The sequence below is a fragment of the Chiloscyllium plagiosum genome, chromosome 36, assembly GCF_004010195.1.
Source record: "Chiloscyllium plagiosum isolate BGI_BamShark_2017 chromosome 36, ASM401019v2, whole genome shotgun sequence".
Lineage (NCBI taxonomy): Eukaryota > Metazoa > Chordata > Chondrichthyes > Orectolobiformes > Hemiscylliidae > Chiloscyllium > Chiloscyllium plagiosum.
In genome coordinates, this window is record NC_057745.1 from 14838401 (window position 1) to 14852838 (window position 14438).

The 14438-nt window shown below is 43.3% G+C and overlaps 1 protein-coding gene across 1 annotated transcript in view; it reads left to right on the forward strand.

Annotated features, from left to right (window-relative positions):
- Nucleotides 1-8595: 8595 nt before the first annotated feature.
- The window catches only part of leo1 (LEO1 homolog, Paf1/RNA polymerase II complex component), a 20137-nt gene continuing 14294 nt past the window's right edge, over nucleotides 8596-14438 (forward strand). The window contains exons 1-4 of the mRNA XM_043677386.1: nucleotides 8596-8703; nucleotides 10636-11403; nucleotides 12768-12869; nucleotides 13000-13091. Of these exons, the coding sequence (XP_043533321.1) occupies nucleotides 8646-8703; nucleotides 10636-11403; nucleotides 12768-12869; nucleotides 13000-13091 (1020 nt within the window). The 5' untranslated portion in view covers nucleotides 8596-8645. The remainder of the gene's footprint in view (nucleotides 8704-10635; nucleotides 11404-12767; nucleotides 12870-12999; nucleotides 13092-14438) is intronic.

The following is a 14438-nucleotide window of genomic DNA, read 5'->3' on the forward strand; positions in this document are numbered from 1 at the left end:
TGGTTTGGCGATGGAGGAGTCCAAAGACCTGCATATCCTTGGTGGAGTGGGAGGGGGAGTTGAAGTGTTGGGCCACAGGGTGGTTGGGTTGGTTGGTCCGGGTGTCCCAGAGGTGTTCTCTGAAACGCTCCGCAAGTAGCTGGCCTGTCTCCCCAATATAGAGGAGGCCACATCGGGTGCAGAGGATGCAGTAGATGATGTGTGTGGAGGTGCAGGTGAATCTGTGGCGGGTATGGAAGTTTCCTTTGGGGCCTTGGAGGGAGGTGAGGGGGGAGGTGTGGGCGCAAGTCTTGCACCTCCTGCGGTTGCAGGGGAAGGTGCCGGGAGTGGAGGTTGGGTTGGTGGGGGGTGTGGATCTGACGAGGGAGTCACGGAGGGAGTGGTCTTTACGGAATGCTGATAGGGGAGGGGAGGGAAATATATCCTTGGTGGTGGGGTCCGTTTGGAGGTGGCGGAAATGGAGGCGGATGATGCGCTGTACATGGAGGTTAGTTCCTTGGTGGTGGGTCCATTTCCTAACCTGCAATCTTCATCCCGACCTCTCCGCCCCCGCCCCCGCCTGTCCTATCACCCTCACCTTGACCTTTTTCCACCTATCACATTTCCGACGCCCCTCCCCCAAGTCCCTCCTCCCTATCTTTTATCTTAGCCTGCTGGACAAACTTTCCTCATTCCTGAAGAAGGGCTAATGCCCGAAACGTCGATTCTCCTGTTCCCTGGATGCTGCCTGACCTGCTGCGCTTTTCCAGCAACACATTTCCAGCTCTGATCTCCAGCATCTGCAGACCTCACTTTCTCCTCAGAGAGTTCAAATGCCAGGAGTCATAGAGTCAAGCTAAGAGGCAGAAGGATTAGAAAGGACGCGAGGAAAAACTTTTTCATGCAGAGGATTGTGGGTGTCTGGAATTTGCTACCTGACTTGGTGGTGGAGGAGGCAGAGACCCTAAACACCTTTAAATGTACCTGGATCTGCATGTTAAGTGCTGTAGACTGCAGGGCGACGGGCCGTGTGCATGATGATGGAATTAGAAAGAGCAATGGCAGAGATATGGCATGCGTGGGATGGGCCAAATGGCCACCTTCTGCTGTATCATTTCTATGGTTCTGTCTCTCTGCTCCCAATACATCAGTCAATCTCTGGTATATTACCTTGCGTGTAGCTTTCCTCCACCCTATGCTTTAGTCCTCTTTACTGTCTTACTGAGGAATTGTTCATTCCAACACCTCTCACTACTTTGCCACTTATAAAATTTGAGGACAGTTTTCTGTGAAAACAGTGGTGTCCCTGAGGAATACATTTGGTTTCCTGTAGTTCTTTTCCTAACAATTTGATGTTTGTGTCCCTGCACAGTGTCTTATGACCCCACCACTCCAAAGGGGGTGCACTTGTTGTAGTCACTGTTAAATTTTAATTAAATTTTACAAACTTTAATGCCAAACCTTGTGGTATGTTGGATTACGTCACATTTCCTGAAAGTCACTTTTATTTGTTTGTTGCAAAATTTTTAAATTGGCAACACTTCAATTGGTGAACTCATGCTGTAAGTGGCTCTCTTGCTTTCAGGATGTTGAGACTTGACTGCAACTTATCAACAGCTTTAGAAAATAGTTGCCTAGCAATTATGATGGGCAAAGTCAAAAATGTGCAGAGAACAATATTAGCACTGACTAAAACTGGTGCCCATACTCAGTGCTTTTTAGTTCTCCCCAAAAACACACACACAAGTGCCATTATTTGATGTGAGCCCCGTGAAAACAGTCAAAGTAAATTGAATTTCCTTCTGGTTTTCCAATCTTTTCCCATTGTGAGAGAAGATAAATCACCTTAACTTTGCAAATCCTCAATTCACATTGAAATCTCACTGACCTCAAATTGGTTTGCACTGAACCTGTTTAAAAGGCAAGGGTCAAATACAGCAGGCAGCTTGCACATGCTCATTCCATTCAATAAACACATCCCCCATTGTATCAGGAACGGATCCTCCATAATCATCCAGGATATCATGGAAATATATAGCCGTTTCTTCACTGTCACTCAATCACAATCCTGGAATTCCCTCCAAGGGCATTGTGGGTCTACTGACAGATGAACTGCAGCACTTCAAGAAGGCAATTCACTGCAACCTTCTCAAGGGCAACTAGGGAACAGGCAATAAAGCTGGCCAGCCAGCAACCCTCATGACCAATGAATGAATAAAAAAAAGCCCCCTTGAAACAGGACTTCACCTCTTTGCATCTGCAAAGAGGCTGCCTATCACTTGCTGGGCTCTTATTTGGTTATGTGTGACTGTGCTCTTCAGACACCTAGCAGCCAAAATAGTAGTTTTGAAGATAATTATTTATTTGCATTATACAGGTAGTTCTTCTTTAACACAATGGTTGCGTTCTTGTGCAGCCCCACATTAGACAAAAATCGCACTTAAAGCATTGGCAATGTAATCATCTTACAGCCAACACACATTTCAAAAGTTTGCGCTTTAGAAAGTGTCCCCATTTCATCAATCACGTTACAGCGAATTCACTTTAACGAAACGCGTATTAAAGCAGAATTACCTGTAATGGAGCTGGGAATGCCAAATTGCACCACGCACATACACATACAGACATTGTTCATCATAACTGCCAGTGTCTGAACTGACTAACATAGCTTTCATGGAACTGGTCAACTGCCTCTGTGGTGGTGTCTAGCTCAAGCAGCCCAGCAGCAACACATTAATGAGGTCAGACCAAAGGCATGGATTGAAATCGCATACCACGGGGCAGTTTCTGTATTTAGGCCCCTGAACCAAAGACAGTGGCCTCACCGGTAAACATTCAGTGTATGCCACAGGAACACAATACTCCACATTTGACAATCTTCCATAAACTTATATTTCACAAATAATTAAAGTAAGAAATAACTGAAAATAACCAAATTACATATTTGTCATTAGTTTGCCAGAAAGCTAAGTTTTTAAATATTTACTTTTCCTATAACTTAAAACTTCCAACTCCAGAAACAGCCTTGTAAATCTTTCTGCACCCTTTCAAGTTTAATTACAGTTGAATAGAACATTGGTGAGACCATATCTGGAGCATTACGTGCAGTTTTGATATCATATTTAGGAGAGTGTTCCAATTTATTAGAGGTAGTTTCTGGATGGTTGGTTAGCAGGAAGCACAATCTGGGCTGGTAAACTAATGTATGTTAGATTATCCCTTCCAGTAAAGAACATTTTGCTCTATTATATAACTCTATTATATAACTCTAGTGATATGAGGCAAGTAAATTTGAATGACAGCCAATTTTGGGGTCACATTTCCAACAGGCTTTTTCAGAACCAAATGGTTAAATATTTAACCAAAAGAGAAAATGCTGGAAAATCTTAGCAGGTCTGGCAGCATCTGTAAGGAGAGAAAAGAGCTGATGTTTCGAGTCTAACTTTGTCAAAGGGTCAGTTAGACTTGAAACGTCAGCTCTTTTCTCTCCTTACAGATGCTGCCAGACCTGCTGAGATTTTCCAGCATTTTCTCTTTTGGTTTCAGATTCCAGCATCCGCAATAATTTGCTTTTATCCAGTGGTTAAATATTTAATTAGTTTAGACACAAGTCTGCTTTCACCAGGCTCACCACATTCTTCTATTATTGTGTATGTAAAAAAAAAACAGACTTTTAAAAACCTTCTTTAAAACTTGTTTCCAGTATGAATTAAGTTAAAAATCACACAACACCAGGTTATAGTCTGACAGGTTTATTTGGAAGCACTAGCTTTTGGAACGCTGCTCCTTCATCAGGTGATTGTGGAGGATAAGATTGTAAGACTCAGAATTTATAGCAAACGTTTACAGCGTGATGTAGCTGAAATTATAGATTGAAAAAGACCGGATTGTTTGTTAAGTCTCTCTTTTAGAATGACCATGTTGGTTTCAGTTCTTTCATATGTAAATCACAAACTTTTTTTAAAAGTTACATTCTCAAGCGCAGTCTCCTACATTTAAAGATGATGACAGTGGCAACCTTTATCATGAACAGCAATGCATATAGCTTTGTAAATTAGCATGACCATACTACAGTTCGCAGGTCTATCAATATTAAATAAAACATTACAAAATAAAGATTCATTTTATTCTTCTACCTCTGCATAACATTGGATTGCAAACTCTTTTTCAGTGAGAACGCTGACATATAAAGATTAGCCAAAGCGATTCCATTAGGGAGAAATATTTTCTGTAGTATTAGATTAATTCCCCTACAGATTGGAAACAGGCCATTTGACCCAACAAGTCCTCACCGACCCTCTGAAGAGAAGCCCACCCATACCCATTCCCTTACCCTATATTTACTGCTGACTAATGCACCTAACACTATGCACAGTTTACCATGGCCAATTCACCTAAGCTGCATAACTTTGGATTGTGGGAGGAAACCCACGCGGACACAGGGAGAATGTGCAAACTCCACACAGACAGTCACCCGTAGTGGGAATCAAATACAGGCCCCTGGTGCTGTGAGGCAGTAGTGCTAACTACTGAGTCACCGTGCTGCAATTTGAATTGTTGTTTTGGATTGAGCTTCAAGTTCAGTTGAGATATATTTGGGTTATTTTCTTAATGCTGTTCAGATCAGTAGAAGTAGCAGATGCCACTTCTATCTTTTCAGATTTCAGCGCTTTCTAGTATTAATACAGATAGGACACACAACTGCCAATGAGACTGGTTATCTTCTTAAGGACCTCTTGTTTATAGTTTGGACTGCAAGATAAAATTTAGTGTTTGATTCCAAGTCTGAAAATAAAATGTTAAGTTAAATCCAATCATAATAGAATTATAACCAAGCATTTAAACTCACGGAGGTCTTTATTAACAGGCCATTATCTGTTGTGCTATGTTCTGTTTTGAACTGTGATGCAGCACCTTTCCAAGAATCCTGACAATGATTTCTGCAGAGACTTGTTATATGGGCAGTCTCTGTTTGACAACATTAATGAGGTTAGAAGTCAGACAACGTCGGGTGAAAGTCCAACAGGTTTATTTGAAATCACAAGCTTTTGTTCACTCCAGTCCAACACCAGCACCTCCACATATAGTCATAGAGATGTACAGCATGGAAACAGACACTTCGGTCCAACCCGTACATGTCGACCAGATATCCCAACCCAATTTAGTCCCACCTGCCATATCCCTCCAAACCCTTCCTATTCATATACTCATCCAAATGCCTTGTAAATGTTGCAGTTGTACCAGACTCCACCACTTCCTCTGGCAGCTCATTCCATACACCCTCTGTGTGAAAAAGTTGCCCCTTAGGTCTCTTTTATATCTTTCCCCTCTCACCCTAAACCTATACCCTCTAGTTCTGGACTCCCTGACCCCGGGAAAAGACTTTGTCTATTTATCCTATCCATGCCCCTCATTATTTTGTGAACCTTCAAAAGGTCACCCCTCAGCCTCCTAAGCTCCAGGGAAAACAGCCCCAGCCTGTTCAACTTCTCTCTATCGCTCAAATCCTCCAACCCTGGCAACATCCTTGTAAATCTTTTCTGAACCCTTTCAAGTTTCACAACATCTTTCCAATAGGAAGGAGACCAGAATTGCACGCAATATTCCAACAGTGGCCTAACCAATGTCCTGTACAGCCGTAACATGACCTCCCACCTCCTGTACTCAATACTCTGACCAATAAAAGAAATCATACCAAACACCTTCTTCACTATCCTATCTACCTGCGATTAGCAGAGAAATACGTTACTGCTCTGACTAGAACTTTAAGAAACTTTTCACAACGTATTTAATGCTTTTGTCTCCCATCTCTCTCACTTTGATACAACATGCAACTAGACTGAATTAGATGGTAATGCAATCAGGGGAAATCAACCTGCAAGTGTAAATTTATTCTGGTTATTAAAATTGAACAGTGAACAATGAATACAGGCTTAATCCAATTGGTAAAAACGTTATTACTTTGGTCCCTTTTGTTTCATCAGCCATTTTAGTAATGATTCTGTTATTCCCATTTACACCACACATCCATCTAACTTTTATTTCTTTGCATGTCCATTATCATCTTCTTTTGCTTGCATCATCATCCTTGTTGTCATTTAATCTCTCCTGCTTTTCTGCTATGTGAGTCTTGGCCCTGTTGCATGGCTAAAGAGTATTTAGAGACTCTGCTGATGCAAGAGAAGCATTAACACATCTTACTGTGGTTTTGTCTTGCCACAACTCTGCAAGGGGTGTTAGATCATGTGATATGTATCATATGTATCATAGTGATACGTATCATAGATATGTATACTGTGTCTCAATAGTATGCCAGACAGCCAAACACTGGCTGTAATACTGACAAATCCTTTAGTTCTTTCCCTGGTGCAATACTTTATTTAAACCACAAACAAAAACAAAATACTGTGGATGTTGGAAATCTGAAATGAAAACAGAAAATGCTGCAGAAGCTCAGCAGGTCTGCCATCTGTATATAAAGAAACAGAGTCAATGGTTTGTGTCCAATATGACTTCTTCATAACTGATGGGAGCTGAGAAATTCTGGTTGTTAAACTAGGGACGGACAATAAATGTTGACCCAGCCAGCAATGCCCACATTACATAAATGAATAATTAACTCTGTTTCATTTTACACAGATGCTTCCAGACCTGCTGAGTTTCTCCACCATTTGCTGTTCTTATTTTATACTTTTAAACATGTTACATTTGTAACTTTTTGCAGTTTTTGTCCTGCTTTGCATGGTATTTGAGTGGCAAAGGTCTGGTTGTATGGTATCCCTCAACACAGCACAGTACATGACAATAAAATTATAGCAAGAAAAAATGCAAGCATTAAGATTCTGCTAATCAAGTACACAAGTAAAATTACCAATTTCAAATGACCTCATCAGTACTGTAATGTCTATGGTATTGTTTATTCCAGGTCATGAAAATCCCACATTCTGGCCAGACTGCTGACAAGAAATCTATATTGCCTCCTACTGAGAAGGCCTGCTGAACTAATGCATTGGGAGAAAGTGAGCACTGCAGATGGTGGAGATCAGAGTTGAACAGTGTGGTGCTGGAGAAGCACAGCCAGTCAGGCAACATCCAAGGTGCAGGAAAAACAATATTTCGAGCATAAGTTCTTCATCATGAAGAGCTTATGCTTCACCCCCCTCATTCCTGATGAAGAGCTTATGCTTGAAATATCAATTCTCCTGCTCCTCGGATGCTGACTGAGCGGCCGTGCTTTTCCAGCACCACACTTTTTGACTCTGAACTCCAACATCTGCAGTCCTCACATTTTCCGAGGACTCCACCTGCTAACATCTGCTTCCCAAAAAGGCACTGAATACTTCAGAATGAGGATTATTCTTCTCAGGAGGCCACAAGCACGTGGTAGATATTGTTTATTGCCTTGTGAGGTACCTTCTCCTCCATCCACTACTATGTGAACAACAATGATGGCTGAATAAGGGCCATTAATGAGCATAAAGTATCTCTCTGGAAGGTGAAGTAATCTTACCTACAGTACATCTGTGGCTAGGAGGGGAATCTGCATGCAGCACCTCCCCCTCTTCCCCCTCCCCCTCAATCTGCTTGCAATGCCTCCTATGGCTAGGAGAGACATATAGGTAAAAACAATGACTGCAGATGCTGGAAACCAAATTCTGGATTAGTGGTGCTGGAAGGAGAGACATATGTCTGCAACATCCCCCTGTGGCTGGGAGGAGAATCTGCACAAAAGAGCCACTGTGGCTGGGAATAGGAATTTGCCTGCAGTGACCCTGTTGGCTGGGAGAGGAAATCTGCCTGCATCATCTCCCTGTGGATTGGAGCAGTTTCTGTCTGCAGTGTCCCTTGTGGCTGGGAGGAGAATCTGTCTGGACCATCTCCCTGTGGATGGAAGCAGTATCTGTCTGTAGTGTCTCTTGTGGCTGGGAGGGGAAATCTGCCTGCACCATCTCCCTGTGGATGGGAGCGATATTTGCCTGCAGTGACCCCTGTTGGCTGGGAGGGGAAATCTGCCTTCAGCATCTCCCAGTGAATGGGAGCGGTTTCTGTCTGCAGTGTCCCTTGGAGGTGGGAGGAGAATCTGCCTGAAGAGTCCCCGATGGCTGGGAGGGGAATTAGCCTCCTTCGCCCCCGCTGTGGCTGGGAGGAGAATCTGCCTGCAGTGCAGTATCTGTCTGCAGTGTCCCTTGTGGCTGGGAGGAGAATCTGCCTGCAGCATCTCCCAGTGGATGGGAGCGGTATCTGTTTATAGTGTCCCTTTTAGGTGGGAGGAGAATCTGCCTGAAGAGCCACCTATGGCTGGGAGGGGAATTAGCCTCCTTCGCCCCTGCAGTGCCCTCAATGTCCCCTATGACTGGGAGGGGAAATCTGCCTGCAGCGCCCCACGGCGGGTGGGAGGAGAATCTGCCTCCAGCCCCCCACGTCCCGGTGGCTGGGAAGGAAATCTGCCCGCAACGCCGCCCGGCGGCTGGGAGGAGAAACTCCCTGCAGTGCCCCTGGCGGCTGGGAGGGGAACTCTGCCGGCAGCGCCATCCGGCGGCTGGGAGGTTTCCCGAACCACTTCTCCTTCCTGCGCACAGGTTGGCTAACTCACGCGTTGCCGCGCGACGGATGTCGTAAAGTGATGCCGCCATTTGTGACAGCCGCTGTCTTTGCGACTGGGCAAGATGGCGGATATGTCGGATCTGTTTGGGAGTGATGCGGAGAGTGAGGCCGATCAGAAAGGTAACAGCAACCCGGGGGAATGTGTCTGAAGAGCGGGGTGTGTAACCAGCCCCGAACTGAAGAGGTTTATATTCCCCTGGTGATGCTCTCAGGTTCCTGATGGAGACGTGTGGACACCAGTTTGTTGTCTCTTTGCTGATTGGGGCCCTGTTTGGATCTGAATCTCCGCAGGAACCTGGGACCATTCGCCCAGAATCTCCCTCTCGCTGAAGTGACTCAATCTGATCCGATCTCAGTTGTCAACAGAATCAAAAAGAGCGACGAAAGTTGGAGTTTTATCATTAACCCGTGGTCCAGCTGCTGCCCATTTCCACTGGACACATCTTATTCCCATCTGGATGGGGTTTGCAGGCAGCAGGGCCGGCCATCAGCTGTAAGGCTAACACGCAATGTATCTATAGAATCCCTGCAATGTGGATACAGGTCATTCAGCCCATCGAGTCCACACCACCCTGACCCCCCCTCACTCTACCCCCACAACACAGCACCCGGAGGAAACCCACATAGACACGGGGAGAATGTGCAAACTCCACGCAGACAGAGAGTCACCCTGAGGCTGGAATTGAACCCGGGTCCCTGGTGCTGTGAGGCAGCAGTGCTCACCACTGAGCCACCATGCCACCTCTTGATTTGTGTTAAAGATCTGTAACAAAAGTAGCTCTGTGTTCATCATACATTTTACAAAAGGATAGTCTCTTCTATTCTGCAAGCTATTCATTAAATGTGGGCTAACATACAGATTTGGACTGTGCGTTCCTAGACTTTGTAATATTTTTATGGTGAAGTGCAAAAAGCCATCCCCCCCCACCCATCCAATCAAAAATATCCAATTTTCCTGTTAAATTGAGAGCAGAAGAACTGAGTGAGAATTAAAAGGTGACATGGGCACAGCTGCTGAATAATTGTAGTAATAGGTTGACTATCTAGAGAGAAAGTGAGGACATCATGAAGGGCTTATGCTTGAAATTTTGACCCTTCTGCTCCTTGGATGCTGCCTGACTTGCTGTGCTTTTCCAGCGCCACACTTTTCAACTTCCTAGAGACCATGTTTTCAAATCTTACTATCATTCCAAAACTGAATTCAACTAATTTGATTGTTTTCAAGCTAGTAGCAGGCAAACCTGCCATAAATGCTGCTGTATTGATAAAATCCAATCAGTTCACTGATATTTTCCAGTAATATCTTGTGCTTGAATTCAACTATAAGGTTGATTTTTTTAAGGCTAATAGAATGGTAGAGTAGCATAGCAGTAGTGTGTTTACCTCTGAGCCAGGAGGCCGGGGTCAAGGGTTTTTTTCCTAGGAGTCTGCTGACACTGTGGCTTTTATGCCAGCAGCCTTTTTGGAGAGACTTTCTCATCTTGTTTTAACATTCTTCATTGTTATAGTGTTAATCAGTTGATGTCTCTATTTTAGTCTTTTAATATTATGGTGTGGTCCAACTCTTCTGAACATTTTCCCATTGCCAGTTGAGGATAAATGAATGGATGTAAAGGATTTAGTTTTGTTGTACCTACTAACAAGTTACCTGTGGGGAAGGGGTAGTGTTGAAAATAATTCAGCCTATCTATTTTAATCTAAAGTATTTACACAGTGGGGGCACAGTTTCTTTATGTTGAGGATGTGGAAGGACTTTGTGTGTTTTGTGAAATTTTTGGCTTGTACAATGATGGAAATGCTTGTCATTCTTGTATGGTGCTTCTCCAGATGTGTTGAGGCTGTATTGTTTGTGATTTATGCTTCCAGGTTTTAAGAACATATGAAAACAATGACAAGTCCCAGATAGCCTGCCCATTTGTTCTGCTGCTTCATAGTTTTACATGCAGTTTTATTGAAATACTAACATATTAATGTCACAATTTCTTTAATGTGAGTATGGAACAAGGATGGACACTAAACTAGATTCATCACATTGATTTGTTTGTTCCACAGATTTTGACTCTGGATCTGCATCAGGCTCTGAGTCAGAGGTGGAACAAGCAGCATCAGAAAGCAATCCTTCAGGAAGTGAGAGCGAAAGGGATGATGGGAATGAAGATGAAGATGGGAGAGAGAATGCAAAGCCTAGCAATAAAGAGTTATTTGGCGAGGACAGTGAAGATGAAGAGCAGTCAAGGCACAGTGGGAGCGATGACAGATCTGATAACCAGTCCATCGTTTCTGGGCACTCTGATCAAGATGATGTTCAGCATTCAGAGACAGAACAACAAAGTGGCTCTGAAGAACAACAGTTTGACAATGATGATGACGACAATCGTTCTGATGCGGGCAGCATGCATTCTGATGCAGGCAGTGTGGGCTCTGATGATGGCAGTGCACAATCTGATGCTGGCAGTGTGCACTCTGACGCTGCAAGTGCACACTCAGATGCTGGTAGTTCCTGTTCTGACGCTGGCAGTGTCCATTCGGATGCTGGTAGCATGCAATCTGATGGCGGCAGTGTACGATCCCAGTCGGAAGCAGGCGTCGTTCACTCAGATGCTGGCAGCGCCCATTCCCGATCTGATGTTGCCAGTAATCATTCCCACTCCGATGCTGCCAGTAACCAATCGGATGCTGAGCTGTCTGGAAAGGAAGTGCATTCTGAGAATGAGAAATGGGAGAGAGAGTCCAGAAGTGACCAATCAGATGAAGAGGAAAAATCGCATCATTCAGATGAGGAACAGCACCTTTCAGATGATGAGCAGGAGCATAAATCAGGTAAATTAGTTGGTGTAAATCAGGAATGAACTTGATGTACTTCAGGCCTAGGTCACTCAGGTATCCATTGGGCAGGTTTGTTGAACCATCGGTACCGTCCAACTTAACCTGACTTTTCAGAAAGAACTTTGAGTCATGTTTGTTCGGCATATTGACAGTCAACAGAAGCAACGGTTTTGTTGTATGCTGCTTTCCACTTTCCATCTGTGGCTTCAGGTGATGTTCCACTTTTGCAAAAGAAGATTTGAGACTTCCTAGGTTTTAGCCAAAACCAAGCATATTACTTAATTACTCCCATTTGTAATTGTGTGATCTCAGAAACATTGAGTTTAAATTTCTTTCTGTCTTTTTAAGAGAATGTTGTATCGTGATAGTGCCATTTGACTTGTCATTCTAAATGCATCCATCAGAGATTCCTGAGGATAAATAAAATAGCGAACCTGCATGTGGAAGTCCAAGAGCCAGTACTTGTATTTAAAGGGAGGCAGTGGTGTGGTGGTAATTACCCTGAATGAACAAGTTTAAAGTTTTTGGGCACAGGTTCTAATCATCCGTGGTGGCTGTGTTCTAAAATTCAATTAGTTAATGAAAAGCCAGACTCAGTAACAGTGACCATGAACCATTGTCAGTTGTCACAAACAAAAAGTCTATCTGGTTTGTTAATGTCCTTTGGGGAAGGAAATCTGCTGTCCGTACCTGGTCAGAGTGACATGTGACACCAGATTGATAGTATGTGGTTGACACATAAATGGCCCCTGAATTAACCTGGCATACTAATCAATCACATCAAACCATGAGAGTGCAAAAGGAGCAAAACTGAATGGACCATCCAGCATCAGCTCAAACATTGGAAGTGAAACATCACAGTTACCTCTGTTGCCAAGCCATACAGCATCCTGACTTGGAACTGTATCACCCGCCACTGTTGCTGAGTCAAAATTCTGAAACTCCCTTCTTAGCAGCGCTGTGAATGTACCTATAGCACTACCTCCTCAAGGTCAGTTAGGGAATGGCAGTAAATGGTGACCCAGCCAGTGATGATTGCATCACATGAAAGAATTTTTTAAAATTGAGATAATCTCAGTTTATTAGAATGCACCTAATGGAAAAATTCTGTATCTTTCATTCCAAATGGAACACTAGATACATTAATCAATTTTTTTTTCAAAACTGTTCATAGTTTTAATATGTGCAATCTCACGTTTTGGAAGAATCGCTCTGTGAATTTGATAGTGAGTGGTCCTGCTCTTGTTATTGCTTCTACATTGAACTTCCATGACAGTATAAGGAAGGTGAGAATCAATATCAATAAGTTTCTAAATCAAATGCTTGTTTTTTAATATTGTTCTCAATTCCCATTTCAGTTTCTGCAAGAGGCAGTGACAGTGAAGATGATGTCATTAGACAAAAGTCAAGGAAAGCAATTGCTTCAGATTCTGATTCTGACAGTGATGTAAAAGACAAAGGTATCGTTCTGTTTTAAAGAAAATGTTCACAAATGGTCGGTACTTTAAGAACTAAATAATACTTTTATGTTGGTGTTATAAGCTAAAAACCATTGTGCAATATTTTCATAAATATTCAACTGTACTGCAGATAAAATAGAAGGGGATGATCTCTTTGGAGGTGCAGATGATATTTCGTCTGACAGCGAAGGTGAAAAGCCTCCCACTCCAGGCCAACCAATTGTAAGTGTTTGTTAAACATTTCCAGTAAGTCGGGTTTTCCATCACAGCCACTGATGCAGAAACTAGAGAACTTTAAGTTGAATTTCCTCAAATTTAATTTAAATGGTTTTCAGATTTTGAGTTTTAAAGTTAGGCTAAGCAACGTTGAAATCATGTATCGAATCATGCAGAATATACAACACAGAAGTAAGCTATTTATTTAGTCTAATCAATACATGCACAATACGGTGCTCTATTCAAATTTCCTCACACCTCCCTCATTTAAATCTATCATATTGCTCCGTATTGCCTTCTCCTATGTAAACATATCTTGCTTTTCCTCAAATGCATCAAAACTGTTCATCTCAGCTACTGTCTGTTGTAGTAAGTTTCACATTGCCTGCATTCCAGAGTAAAGACCTTTCCTCTGAATTTCCAAATTGATTTTTTTGGTGACTATCTTAGAATTATGGTCTCTGGTTTCGCCATTCTCCACAAGTGGAAACATTCTGTGTCTACTTTGATTAAAACCTTCTGTAACTTTAAAATGAAATGCATAACTGCATTGAAGGAGAACTGGTTGGGGGATTGCATAGAAAGGAAAGTAAGCAAGATATTAGTAGGCCAGATTATTTATACAGGAATTAATAGATTTCCTTCCCAAAAGGATATCAGTGAACTCGGAGTGCTTCATGGCCACAGTTTCTGATACTACATTTTATTTTCCAGAACGTAAACAACAAATAATTAAATTTAAATTGCTTGGAACAAAATGAATTCATTCCTTTGGATCGTTAGCCCACATTTATGGATTGGAATTGTGTTGCTGGAAAAGCGCAGCAGGTCAGGCAGCATCCAGGGAACAGGAGAATCGACGTTTCGGGCATAAGCCCTTCTTCAGGAATGGGGAAAGTTTGTCCAGCAGGCTAAGATAAAAGGTAGGGAGGAGGGACTTGGGGGAGGGGCGTCGGAAATGTGATAGGTGGAAAGAGGTCAAGGTGAGGGTGATAGGTCAGACTGGGGTGGGGGCGGAGAGGTCGGGAAGAAGATCTCAGGTTAGGAAGGCGATGCTGAATTTGATGGATTTGACTCCTCTGGGACACCCGGACCAACCAACCCAACCCACCTCTGGGACACCCGGACCAACCAACCCAACCACCCCGTGGCTCAACACTTCAACTCCCCCTCCCACTCCACCAAGGATATGCAGGTCGTTGGACTCCTCCATCGTCAGACCACAACAAAACGACGGTTGGAGGAAGAACGCCTCATCTTCCACCTAGGAACCCTCCAACCACAAGGGATGAACTCGGATTTCACCAGTTTCCTCATTTCCCCTCCCCCAACCCTGTCTCAGTCAAATCCATC